The sequence below is a fragment of the Vigna umbellata genome, chromosome 3 (assembly GCF_029865625.1).
Source record: "Vigna umbellata cultivar VRB3 chromosome 3, Vumbellata_1.0, whole genome shotgun sequence".
NCBI lineage: Eukaryota > Viridiplantae > Streptophyta > Magnoliopsida > Fabales > Fabaceae > Vigna > Vigna umbellata.
In genome coordinates this window covers 49,178,048-49,192,944 of record NC_142167.1, presented here as the reverse complement: position 1 = coordinate 49,192,944, position 14,897 = coordinate 49,178,048, and the positions used below count along the sequence as shown (strand labels likewise).

Here is a 14,897-nt window from a genome sequence, read left to right as displayed (position 1 = left end):
GAAATAGAGTGTTAGATGTATTTATAGGAATTAGACGGTCTACACATATTATTGAACACTTCAAGATTTTAAGACGGGTTTAGAAGGCTTTTAAAAACTATAAGAGGAAAGAATACTTGTTTTATATTGGTTCACTCCAAATTAAGTTGTGTCCAGATCTCCCTTAAGCAGGAGTTTTATTTATCTTTAAAATTATTAGAACGAGTCTAACCACTTCATTGTTTTACACTACTCTAACTGATTAAACGAGTTTCACCATTTTTGGTTTACAAATAGTCGAATTGATTATATCGTTTAACTCCATTGAGTTCAAAAACAAGCATTTTAAATAACTTTTGATTCTACAAAAAAAAAACAACAAAGTGTTTTTTATGAAAAACAAATACAAATAATAACTCTCGTACAAAGAAGATAAATTTTCAATAAAATGAATATTTGAAAATTTGTAACAAAGATTTTCTTTTCAAAGAATGCGTTAGACAATGTAAGTGAAAGAAAATGTTGACAACATAATAGCAATGATAATTCTTGATTCTTCTCTTCATACAATCATCTCTATTTATCCTTCTTCGAAAATATGTTACTTAGAAGCATTGACTTTCTCATAGATAAGTAGCATTTTGGTATGAAGTTAAATGTTATATGTGTTTTTTCAGAGATAGCTTGTACGAATGAGCATAGTGTAAAGCACTTGATGAGACATTCCCAGAATGTCTTCCTATCTCTTAAAGTTCTTCTAATCCAATACAAAATATTTGAAAAAGATTTGTACTTTTGTGATCTTCACAAATAAACAGAACACAACACAACCGACAAACACGTATTATTTGTACATGCATTTAATACGTTAAGCGTTTAGGCAGGGTACGAGTACTTAATGTTTAAACGGTTTTTGGTTTTAGAGTAACATTGATCATTTAGAATAAAGTTAATATGGTTTCAGCATTTAGCATGTTTATCATAGATGTTATTTTGTTAGACACTATTTTTTAAACTTCAAAACACGAGTTATTAGACGGTTTTGTCTTATTTGATGTTCTTGACTAAATAAACAAAGTAATCTTAATCAATCAAAATTTTCTTTTAAGTAAGTTCATCTTTAACCCTTTTCTTGAGACTATTTATAGAAATTTTGTATGTATGTGCTATATAGTCTTTATGTGTTACTCATTGGGGTTCGAAATGAATCTTTGTTTGACTAGAATTGTTAGGATATATTCAGATCATTGATGTGATTTTTCTACGTACAGATAAAGCATTTTGAGAGAGCTAACCTTAGTTGGTTTAAAAGTTCACATCAAGTAAGGGAAGGTAGTCATTTTTATTTCAAATTTTATAATTTGTTTTTCAAGGGTGAAGTGGTCACCAAACTTGTTAAAGTTGACGAATATACTTTAGATATGTGTTCTGTAGTTAGCCTTGATGAGATTATTGAAAATGAATTGTTGAATAGTTGTTCTGGATTGTTGAACTTGTGAAATTGTTTTGAATAACGAATTTTAAATGTTGAATGAAAAGAGTTGATCAATTGGTTTTTAATTGAGTAAGTTATTGAAATATTTTGATATATAATTTTGCTCAATTTATTCTATCTAAAGGATTTTTCTTGAACTAATTTGTAGTATTTTGATATGCGAAAGGAGTAGGATTGTTCAAATGGACTAAGTGGATAATTTGATATATCTATGAAGTTTCTAAAATTATGCAAAGTCAACTAGTTACTAAGCAAAATTCAAAAATTAAAAATCTAGAGAGCTTAGGTCACTTTACTCACTAAGTAGACCAAAACTAGTTGGTGAGCCTTGTAAACAAGGTTCATAGGGATTAGGTCGTTATGCGAGTGAAAAACTCGATGACCAAAATTCATTTTATTAAAATTCAGAGAACTTAGGTGAGTGATAACTTTGTTGTTAAAGTGTTCAAATTAATACTACTAACTTATAGCAACTTCAGTATTGTCAAGCTTGTAGTTAACAAATTAGAAAGAGAAAAATCAACCTTCGTCTCCCAATGATACAAAACTGATTTTTAACAAATTAGTTCTTATAATAACTATACAAAAATGGTTAGTCAATTAAATTAAAAAATATAATAGAAGATAAAAAAGTATAAAATAAAATAAAAGATTAAATAATAAAATAATAAATCAAGGAAAGAAATCAAATTTGAAAAAGATAAAAGAAATAAAATAAATAATGGTGAAAATAGGTTGATTTCATTGTTTTTTCATCATAGGATATTATTAGTTACCTAAATATTATTATTCAATTAATTATTGTCTTAGATTTTCAAATTAATCAGTATAAAGTTTCCATTAGTTTTTTAGCATTCTCTCTAGTAGCCAAAGTACAAGCTCAATTAAAAGTAAGAACTTTTCTTATTATTCATAGTAAGTTCAACCAATGTATGATCTCAATTAAATTTTACTATGCCTAATCATGTTTATTCTTTTATCTCTTTATCGAGTAAAAAACTAACTAACAAAAATATAATATTGATTAATTTTTGATAAAGTTTTTACTTTTAATCGAAGTATAGTCTCAATTATTGGCACATTCTTATTCAATCATACTGAAGTTTTTAACTTCAATCAAAGTATAGTCTCAATTAAAATTAAAAAGTTTTTTAATCATATTATTAATATGCATGTAGATTAAACATCATGCTAACTAGCTACAATATAAAAATCATTACTTTTACTTGATTCGGAGACAAATATATAGATAAGCATAAATCACAGCAATAATCAAAAGAACAAACAAATGTATTTCATCTAACCTCATAATCCAATTGAGAAGTTACAACATAATCAACCACAAAGGCTTAACACTTCATTAAAAATAAAAATAGAAGAAAAGAAGGTGAAGATGTTGAAGGGAGTGTAGTTTGTAAAATGGGATTTGTTTAAGTTAGATCACCTTAGCATGTTTGTGGTTGTGGTTTCTACCTATGATGATCATATGACTGTGTTATGCGAAACAAATATTAACTTCTCTTCTTTCTTTGGGATTTCTTTTCTCCTTAAGCAACATATCATTTTTCTTTTTCTCTCTCCTCTCAATATATTCTCTTTTTTTCTCCTCTCTCTCCTTCCTTTCTCTTCTTTTTTTTTCTTCATTGTCTATTTTTTCATCTTTCTCCCTTTCTTCTTTCTTCCTTTTTCTCTTTCTGTCTTTTTCTCTTGATATTCTCTTGTATCCTTTAATCTGGTCTTCTCAGTCTTCTCGAAAGATATGTCTTCTCGAAAGATATATTACAAAATAATCTTATGTTTAAGTCAATTTAAGTCTTAGTTAATGCTAGCATAAATGCTTGTAAAAAAGGTTTCAACTACCTTAATTAGGATATTATTACCCATAATGAAATCAAAACCCAATTATCCAATCATCATTATATAAGTTAATCAGAATTAGTAATCTAATTAGGATATTTGCTAGCTGGTCTACCATGATTATCTATTCACGTAACTACTGAAGGTGCGGTGAAATGTGTTCGGTTCCGAGCTGAGACCCAATATTTGATTGTACCTTACTGGCCCAATCCCAAATATCTAATGCATACATGGACGAGGGATTAACAAAACGTTTTTAAACCATAGTTTATGAATTTATTGAAATTAATTATTTGATAGTTCAGTAAGTAGTATTATTGGTAACCATGTACCCGAAGAAGTATCATTCATGTGATTGCTATAAATTAATGCATCGTACAAGACATCCATAGCTAATTTTTTTTTTGGATTTTCAAGAAATATAAATAAACAATTATTTTTAAACAAATTAAATTATTCATAACTTCAAATTAATTTCCATTCACATAATTTTTTAAAATTTTTATTTTTAACTTTCGCATATATTAATTTTAAACTTTTTATTTCTTAGAAGTCTTGTTCCAAACCTAGTCTAATCATGTAAAGATGCTAGCTTAGACAATGTATACTCAATAGGAGTTTTGAGTCTTGTTGTGCCCCACGCCAAAATGCATAAGAAATTAACATAATTACTACCGTCTTCATTCCAACACATTAATCTCATCATGTTGTTTTGCTCATGGAGTGTGTGTGTGTTTTGATGAATTTCTTTTCGTTTTTTTCTATAAGAAAGTAGATTAAGAAATTTAATAAGAAGAAGTCATGGGAAATGTTTCTGCTGAATGGGACCGGGGAAAACTCCTGCTGCCTCTGTCCGGAAGCACTCCGACGCTCAAGTCAGAATTGATCTTTGCAAGTCTATCTAATTGTAGGAAAAAACAGAGAGTTTACCTTCTCCTTCGATTGTTAATTATATGATTTCAGAGAATATTACCCATTAATTTACCTGTTAATGGCTTTCAATGCTGATCTTAAATACTCGACAACGATCGTTACCTCATTAATTACGCATTCATGAGCATTCAACCGTTGTCTCCAGCAAACAGTTTTAGAGGCCCGATCGGACATACTAAACTTGAGAGACCTGATCGGACATATTAGACTTGTTTCTACGTGCTCGGTATTATCTGAACACTCCCGGTCGATTACTCCGCCTTCAGTAGTAACAGGAAACATATAAGAGAATATGACATTAATTTAAGACTTAATGTTTGTGAATTTTTAAGTCAAACTATTTATCATTATGGCTGATGTAAAAATTTCAATTTATTTTGTACTTATGACATTTTGGCAATAATTGATGGCTATTTTCTGTTTGTGAAAATGACGTGTCACTTATTCAGATGTTGAGTGAGCTATTCGTATAATAAAATTGATTTGTTTATTGTGATTTGGGACCTAAAATACTATTGAATCTCAAATTCATGCACTGATCCAGTTTTTAATTTATTGAAAATGTATTTGAAACGACGAAGAAAGCCCTTCCTATATGCCGACATGCTTCAGATTCAAACAATTTGCATTTATATAAGGAAAGAAGATCTAAGATTTGTCTGATCATAAACAAATACAATTCCTAGTTTTTAAAGTAATAGTACGATTAATCATATTTAATTACCAAAAATATTCAAACTTATAGTTCAAATAGACCAATTTTATTATTAGATATATGAAAAACTAAGTAGTTATTATCACCGTAAGATATTCCCGTTAGATATAAGACCACTATTATCGATCTATATAGCTTAGTTTGATCAAAGTCCCACGTTTATTAAAAATAAAACTAATCTAAAATATATATAAATTTTGCTTTTATGTAAAATTTATGAGATTAAATTAAGTTTAAAATCCACTTCTTACAATTCATTAAATAAACTTTTAATTATAATTTGATAAGTTATCTTATTAACTTAAAAGTGTTTAATACAAATAAAAGATTTCGTTAAATATAGAGTGATATAATTACATTAGTTTTATTATATAAATTAAACTTTTACTTTTAGATAAAACTAAATTATTACATAATTATAATTTTATATTTTAAACAAATAATTAATACTTTTTTTTTGTCAAAAAATTTAGTGCTGCTCTTTATTTTTGGAAAGCTGTATATGTTAATTTATTTTACTTAAACTAGTTAGTCTAATGAACATTAATTAAATTTAACTTCTTCTTTTTTAAAAAATAATTCCTTTATCTTCCAAATAGTTTAAATACTTGTTCATATCAAAATACTTATGCATTTTTTAGACAACAAATAAAAACACTAAAAAGTCAATAAAACTTTGATTATTTTTTAACAAATTTAAAATTATAATTGCATAGTTATATATATTTTTATATTAATACTAATTTTACTTATATAATAATACTTATATATATTTATCAATTTACATCATTTTATATTTATCAACTATTTTATTAAATAATTCTATTAAATATTTCTACTTTAATATTATCAATAAGAAGCTAACTTTCTTATCAGATGCACCAAAAATCTCTAGAAAATAATTTGTTAAACTCCCATCCCACAAATTAAATTATAGTTTTTTTTTCTGAAATTTAAAAGAAGGAGTTAATTAATATCTCAAAATAATATCTACATTCAAATACACATTTGTCACAAAGACCCAACAAAACATATAATATCTTATTTTAAAATCTTTCTAATAAATTTGTTCTAATTTCAACATTTAAAATATATATACGTACAAATATATATATATATATATATATATATATATATATATATATATATATATATAAAATTAAAACTAATAACCAATGTAAACAATGACAAGAGTTAAACTAACTTGAATCAAATTAAAGAACATGACTCACATGGGAAGATTCGTTATTTGCTGTTCAATTATTTTGTTACAGCTTAGAGTGCAAGGAACCGGACCGGTTTTAAGGACCTTGGATTTAATTCATATACTTGTAGATGTACAGTAATGTAAAGTTATGAGTAGCAATTCCTCCAAAATTTTATATGGATTCAAATATAAGTTCAAATAATTATTCTTACACGTAATTAATAGCCAGTGGGAATTATTTAAATATTAGTAATCTTAATTTAAAATATTTTTCATTGAATAAATGAAGAATGTTTTAGAAATGATATATCGTTAATTAAGACGAAATTAGTTTATTATAGCTATATTTATGTCTATAATACAAAATTTTTATTTTCTTATCTTTTAGTTTAGAAAATGTACAAGCTGCTTAGTGGATCCAGCTCTTAGCGAGGCAGAAAGAAAAATAAAATAAAACTATTATTATAGATATAAAGATGGTAAGATATATTTCTTTTATACACAAATAATTGAATTAAATGAAACATTTGGATGCTCTAACCCATATACAAGAAAAAGGATAAAATAAAATAGAGACGTTTTGAATCTAAACATCCCTTTAAACTTCCATTTTTAAGTTTGAACACCCTCTGCCACAATAAATAAATAAATAAATAAATAAATAAATAAATATATATATATATATATATATATATATATATATATATATATATATATATATATATATATATATTTCACCCATATCATAAAAATATTCTAGTGCGGACGAAACAAAAATCTCTATAAAGAGGATTATAGTTGTTTTGATTTTTAGCTCAAAGAGTCTACATATCATTTTTTTTTCATTCCTATACAAATTTGGATCCCTTGTAGATTTTACCGTTAACTCAGGATAGCATGCTACCATTGAGGAAAACATAGATCCATGTCTAGTTCTTAATTTAGTATAAGCTTTTTTTTAGTGTTGTTATCGGCTACATTTCAACCTCTGTCTAATATATTTGCAAAGTTTATAGTAAAAATATGAACAAACATTTCTTTTCTCGAGGTTGTTATTCATCAAATTATATCTTCATAAAAAGGATATATCTAGACTAAAGTGTCTGAGGTTAGAGAGTATCATTTGAATAAAAAAAAAAGTTGAATATGTTTTTAGTCCCTGAACTATTATGTGATTTTAGATTTAGTTTCTCTTTCAAATTTTGGTACACTTTGATTCTTGTCCTTAAAGAAACTGTAATTTCTCGTCCTCCAAAACCAACACCGTTAAAATTAGGCTGAGCTGGCTAACGTTTGGCCATGTCTGATGACATGTTTCATGGCTAACGTTTGACATGTTTGATGACATGTGGTCAGTGAGTAATTTACTTCAAACAACATTAGGGTTCCTTAGTTAGGTAAAGTGGGTTTTTTTTTAAGTGAAAGAAAATTAGGGTTTGTAACTTACTTTTATCTTGAAGGTAAATCCAAAATCGCGATTACGGTTGATGAGTTAGTTTTCTCTTCGATCAATTTGGTTTAGCGCTTGGTGTGGTTGCATTGGTTGTTGCAATTGGTGTGAAAGAAACGCGATTCCAAAGGAAGGTAATTTTTTACTTTTGATTCTCGTTTACAGTTGGTTTTATTTTGATGTAAATTGTTCATGTTACAATGTAGGTTTAGAAATGGTTTTCGACATTTCTTTGCATCACACACTTGGTTTTATTTTGATGTAAATTGTTCATGTTACAATGTAGGTTTAGAAATGGTTTTCGACATTTCTTTGCATCACACAGGGAAGTTCGTTAACAATAACAAACTACAATTTGTTGGAGGAGAAATACACGTTATAAAAGGAGTTGATCTCGATCCGTGGTATTCTTTTGAAGTATTGAGATTTGTTAAAGAATTCAAATATGATATAAAGTTCAAGCTACAGTGGAAAGGGTCGAAATAAAGACTCATGAACAATCTGAGAATACTGAGTAATGACAGGGAAACAATGTTCTTGACTAACTACGCAAGGACGAGGTTGAAATCTATGTGCAACATATTCGTAGTGAGACATTTGAAGTCAAATTTATTAGTTTTGATGAAGAGACCGATAAAGTAGAAATATAGGACATAGAGGATAGGTGACAAAGAATAGGTTAATATGAGATGAAGAGGCTTGTGTTGGTGAAGAAGAAGGTTATGTTGGTGACGAAAATATATATAAGAATAATTTAAAAAAAATATACGAGATATCTAATATATACTTAGCTAATTTAAGTGAGGTAATTACAAAATCATATTTGAAAAGAGTAATTATGTTCTATTTTTATAAAATAAAAACATGTTTAAATATTAAAAATAAAATTGTTCAGTTTAAATTTTAAAGCTGATTAGAAAAATATATACCTTTTTTGTTACATGATAAACATGCAGTTTTGGATAAATGTATTCACATTTTTAATGCATAATATAATTTCAAAAACATTTAAATTTATAACTTTTATTATTTTTATAAGTTTATTATTTTTGAGTAATTAATTGAAACATGTGAAAAATATCATAACTTAAAAAATATGAATTTTGTATTGTTAAAAAAATTGTTCGGCATTTACTATTAAAAAAAGAAGAAACTATTCGATTATTTTAGCATAAAAGAAATTAACCAATTACTTTTATTTATATATATATATATATATATATATATATATATTATTTATTAAAAGATAAAATTATTCAATTAAAAGATGACACCAAAATGAAAGTTATCAAATATAAATATAAATTATTATTTGTATTTCTATAATGTTTATAATATTAGTCATAAATTTAAATTATTTTCAAATATTAAATTAATTTATAATGCTTTTAAACTATATAATTTTTTTTAAATCGTGAAAATATACTAAATACAATCTTAATAAGAGTCGTATATTATTACATTATATTATACTAGATTATATTATATTACATTTATTAAATATAAAAAATATTAACAAAACCTTCACAGAAATAATTACGTGCACCGTCTTTCTGGTAAGGAAAAAATATAATAAATAGAACTTATTTTATCAACGTCCATGAACTATAAATCAAATAACATATTAAAGCTAATAAAAACAATTAAAGTGCAATTATATATCTTTGTATAAAATTTACAATCATATATCTTTCTATAAAATTAAAGTGCATGAAGATATGCAGCCCCGTGACACAGCTACCACAGGATAAAACACTGCACTCAGGTTCTTTTTAACTATTAATTTGACTTATTATAGGTTTTTGAGTCACATTTAATTAAAAAAATTATTTTTAAATGTAGATTAAATTAAATAGGGTTTATTTAATCCACATCGGATTAAGTTAAAGATAAATTCACCCATAACTATCAAGAACCTTCATTATGTTTTTACAAAAACTTTTTCAATATAATATATTTTATTTATTATTTTTAATTATGTGATTAGCAATTTTATATTTTTAAAAATTAAAATATTTTTCAATAATATTTGAATAATTTGATTATTTAATTTATTTGTTTATCTAATTATATAAATTGATAATTTAATTTTTAACTATTATCTTCACAATAATATTTCTTAAAATAAGTAAACACTTTAATTGTATGTTTACAAATAAATGAATTAAGTCAGTAAACTTTGATTGTATAACAATAAAATATATAAAAAAAATTAAGACTCCTTAAATAAATTAATCTACCTAACTTACCAACCAGTGAATTGAATTACAAAATATTTTACTCACTAAAATATGAGTCAAATTGAACGGCCACATTTTTAAATCACTTTGACACCCTTAATCCTAGGTAAGAGACACAATATTATTCATAAGGAATTTAAGGGCTTCATTTCAGTAAATGAGGGTGATATTTTTAAGGTCTGTTAATTCATCAGTTCATTTCAGTAAATGAGGGGTGAAATTTGAGTTTTCTTTTAATTCTAGTTTACTTTGGAAAAAAAATAGAGGTAATTCTCTAACATTTATTCACGAAATTATAATTGCAAATGAAATAAATGAGAATCACAGAATCACAGATATAGGTAATCAATCCTAACCTTTATCAAATTGAATTCTAATTTAAAATAAAAGAATCATTTTTTCAAAATGTGCAAGAGATTATTTTTTAACTAAGTTATTTTAAGTGCAAAATAAACTAATCAACCTAGCACAGTAATCATGCCTCTTTGGGCTGCAAGCATAAAAGATAAGCTATTAAGCCAATCACGGGAACATACCTAAGATACTTTACTACAGCAACCTTGTTTTCTTGGACATTCTGGAGGTTGTCACCAATCAACCAAGGCTGGAAAATCATGTAAAGAGATATGTCCCATATGAAGGCATAAGCCAGCCGTTCTGATCCAAGATAACCCACCAAGTAGTCCCATCTATCTGCTATGCCCCCAAAATTTGCATCCATTCGCCCATAAAGAGCCCACAATAGTGATACAAGACATGCACACCCACCAATGACTCCAACAAGTGGAGCACCATTCGTCATCACCGACTCAAATTGTGAAAGTTTTCTTGGAGCAGTCTCATCAACAGGATCATTCAAGCGGATAGCCATGTATGGGATCAGAAATGCTGGCATCATAGAAAGGAGTTATGATAGGTAATGTAATTACATAAAATCTAAAGGAAGAATAAGTCGAAATAAAATCATTCATCTGTTTCGGATAAAGGAGCATTGCATTTCTAGTGGAGGTAATCAAAAAGACTTGTCAAGCAAGAGAGGTTTGTCAGACATACTGTTTGTCAGGAACATTTGCAGGCCATAGAGGACATCTAGCGACCCTTTATATCTATCTTTCTTTTGATCTGTGAACAGCAATGGGCCAAACATAAACGTCCAACCAATCACAAAATTGAAGAGTCCTTCGGACATCTGAAATAAGAAAATTATCCAAAATTAGGGAGATTGTTACATCAAATGGTTGTATTTGGTGCCGGTTAATTTGTGCAATGACACTTACAGGATGAAGAACTGGCGCATCAATCAGACGAATTCCAACTACTCTGCCAAAATGGTCAATGTGGAAATCATTGAAATGCAAAGATAACCCTAATAGTTTTCTTTAAAAAAAAACACAAAAAGCAGTATATAGTCCATGTTATTCTTAAAAGAAGCAGATCAAGCTTCAGATCTGTTTGACTTTGAATAAAATAACTTGTTTCAATGCAGTAATGGATTCAAAATCTTTGAGAAGCAGGGGATTTAAGACAATGTTAAAATAACTTGTTTCATTGTCTCCAGAATAATGAATATGTCCGAAAACAAGTTATTTTATTCACACTCTCACAATGGGGAAAAACTGTATTATTATTCTGGAAACAATGAATATGTCCGAAAACATCCAAGGGACCAACCTCCCTTCACACAGGATGAAACAAGTCCTGTCTACTATTAAAGATCGAAACAACGTGTCTGTCTCAAGACACCTTCCCCCTTATAAAGCTAACCCCCCAAGAGACACTACACAGCCTAACAACCCCCAACACCTCCTAACAGACTATGTTTTGTTTTTATTCCCTTTTCTCCTAACGTAGACCCTCATGGTCCTATCAAAAACATTATATAAAAAAGAATGGGTAAAATGTGGCTATGACGTGGTGTGACACGTTGTGGAAACAGTCACTTAAAAATTGAAACAAAAATAACACAAAGGTTAAGTCTACAACTTTATAATCAAAAAAAAAAAAGGGCTATTTTTCCAGCATTAATTTCATTTCCTGCTACTTTTCCATTTTATTTGGCACATACGACATACATCTATCTCGAAGCTCATGTGTGTGTGAATCTTTTTTCTTCAAAACACACACATGCCATGCTCATGTCCCACGATCTTTATGCTTCACGGTTTATTAGACATCTTTTGCTTTCTTCTCTTTTCTTGTAAGAAAAACTAGAAACACGATAGAAGTAATTAGCAATCACTTCCGCAAGAACCTAAATACAGGATAAGATTGTATACAATAGTTTTCTGCTGGGTATCTGGAGGCACATAATATACAAGGCAAGTCACAGCCTTGGGAATTATCCATACTACATAGCAATATAAAGGTTCCAAACATAAATTTTCATAGATGAAAGGATGAAACAAGTTTCTTCTCTTTTATATATGAAAAGTGACCAAAATATAGTTTTATTGACCAATATAATTGAAAAATGTAAACATGAGAACGTCATCAGTTAATCTCATTTGTCATTGCAATGCTTGTAAATTAATTCAAATTAAAGAATCTCCATTATAAAAAGTTGAAAATAAAAGGAATCAACTCAAACATTATTTGTTACCTAGGTACAATGAGCAACAGGATACTTACCAAAGTTCATGAAAGGCAATATGAAAAAGAAATTTAGAGAAAGCCCCACAATAGAGTTCCATGTGTCGGAACTTATGGCCCATACAGGATCTCCCTGTCACAATACGAGGAGTCTTTGAGATTTCAAACTTTAAATAATTTATACAATATTAGCAAATAGAAAAAAATATATATACAACATAACTATTCAAAATGTTCCAAATTGCCAAAGCAAAGGAGAAAGTTTTGTTGCCAAAGCTATGGAAACAACTTTCTTTACAATCACTTTAAATTATTAGTTGTACGAAATTAAAGAGGTATAAGGGTACTCAAATCAGAGTTATAAAATTATACTGATACTGCTGTGAAAGATGTGATACATAAATCAAAAACACTAATTCCCTTAATCCTAATAAAGGGAGAAACAAATAACGAAATAAAAAAAATGATGGAAGCCGAAACTCAGGTATGATTCTCTCCCTGATACAAACAAAAACTCCCTACACTGCTGAGTTTGTTTCAACTTGTGTTCCTCCATTTCCTATTTTATAGCATCGCTTACATAGTTCTAGTAGCCTGGTTACAGAAAAAAAAAAATATAACACTTGAGGGTCATGTACCTTAAAGCATTCATTCAAGATAGCACACCCAACAAGCACTAAAGATAACAATAATACGCGGCACCACAGAAGGAGCAAATGTTTTGCAGTACCGGCTCCCTTTAGAGTAATCACTTTTACTTTAACAGTTTCTTATTATTATCTTATATCTAGAAACAAACTTAAAAAGTTAATTTTTCATGCATTCTCACTGTAACAAACTTACCATCCAATGGTCAGCCAATCATAAATCAGTAACAAACAAACATCCATGGGAATCTTTACTACAGTGTAAAAAACAATGTTTAAATTCAAATAGCAATACATGGCAGATGTTCTAATATACTAGCTTTGTTCACATTTAAAAAGAAAATCACACTTTTCGATTTAAAAACTATAAGTAAACGTTAAGTACTTTTACCTTTAATGATACTTTTCTTAAAAGATCATAATTTTAATAAATATCTAACTTTTGGTTTTACCATCATAATATGTAGCAAAAAGGGTATTTTAAGAACAAAATTAAGAGATTAGCAAAATTTGCTTTCTTTAATCAAAACACAGTTAACTCTTTTTTTTCTTATAAATAAGAACCGAAACAGAGGAAGTACTAGAAAATTTTCAAATTATTTAATGCCTGTTTCAATATTCAATAATTTCATATTTGATTCCAATTTCATGTTGAAAGTTAAAGTACCAAGTTACTTCCACCTTTTCAATTTTTTTATCCATTTTAGAGCTGAGGATCAATTTGAGTGGTTATCTTAAGACGCACTTGGGAATCAATGAAGACCAAAATCAATTTAAGTTTATAAACATCCTCCTCATATGGCAAATTGAAAATTTGAACAAGGTAAAAAGGGTACGTACAGGGGCATAAGGAAGCAGGAAGAGCCATAGAATGTAGACACCTTCTGCAACCCAAAGCGTAATTTGAAGCACTCTTCTGAGATTGTCTTCACCCTCTTCCGAAGAGAGTATAGATTTCCGGCGAGAAGAAAAGCACAATTGCGTTACCGAAACGCCGCGTTTGGCTTTGATAACGACCGGGGAAAAGCAACGGGTGGAATTGTCGGCTTGGTGAAGCGGTCTTCTGTTGGGCAACTTGGGAAGATGGAGTGGAGATTTTCGGGGCAACGGTTTGAGCGAAAGGAATGGGGGCAGGAACGATGGAGACGACGTCGATGTGATCGTCACCATAGCTTCAGAGGCTTGGGCATTGAGTGGTTCGCTTCACTGTTCACAATTTATAGAGTAGACGCCAACCTGTAAGGATATCAATTTCTATTATCTAAAGTTAAAATAAAGTTAGGTTAATTACATTAAATAACTACGAACACACTACAAATTTTATAAATCAATTTTTCACATACTCTATCATTATATTTCATCATTCCGTTATTTGTTATTTGTTCCACGGAATATTTTGCATTTTTAATTAGGTTAATTAATTTTTAAATTAATAATAAATTTAAATCTTTTTAATTGAATTTTTATTAATATTTTTTGTTTTATTAGATTTTCATAAATAATATGATGATCAATAAAAAGAAGAATTAGATTAAATAAAAATTGCAAATACATTAGATTAAATAAATATTGTAAATACTTAATGTTTTTGTTAGGTCGAAAACTATCATTGTTCTACGAGCTTTCAAAGTTCTCTTCTATTTTTTTATTTGATAGTCCATATTTAATTGTTCAGTTTCTTCATGGTTATCGGTCTATTGAGATACTTATAAAAAGTACCCTGATGCTTAAATAAGTATTCAGTTTTACTTAATCTAACAAATGTAGGTGATGAAAAAGTATTAA

General features: G+C 28.1%; 1 protein-coding gene across 1 annotated transcript; it reads right to left on the bottom strand.

Annotated features, from left to right (window-relative positions):
• Window positions 1-10,214: 10,214 nt before the first annotated feature.
• On the bottom strand, window positions 10,215-14,320 carry LOC124819417 (uncharacterized). Its single transcript, XM_047290935.2, has 5 exons — window positions 13,953-14,320; window positions 12,505-12,598; window positions 11,154-11,191; window positions 10,930-11,065; window positions 10,215-10,764 (listed from the first exon to the last, which is right to left on the bottom strand). Exons 1-5 carry the CDS (start codon window positions 14,280-14,282, stop codon window positions 10,352-10,354), a joined length of 1,011 nt encoding a protein of 336 aa, XP_047146891.1. The 5' UTR covers window positions 14,283-14,320; the 3' UTR covers window positions 10,215-10,351.
• Window positions 14,321-14,897: the final 577 nt, after the last annotated feature.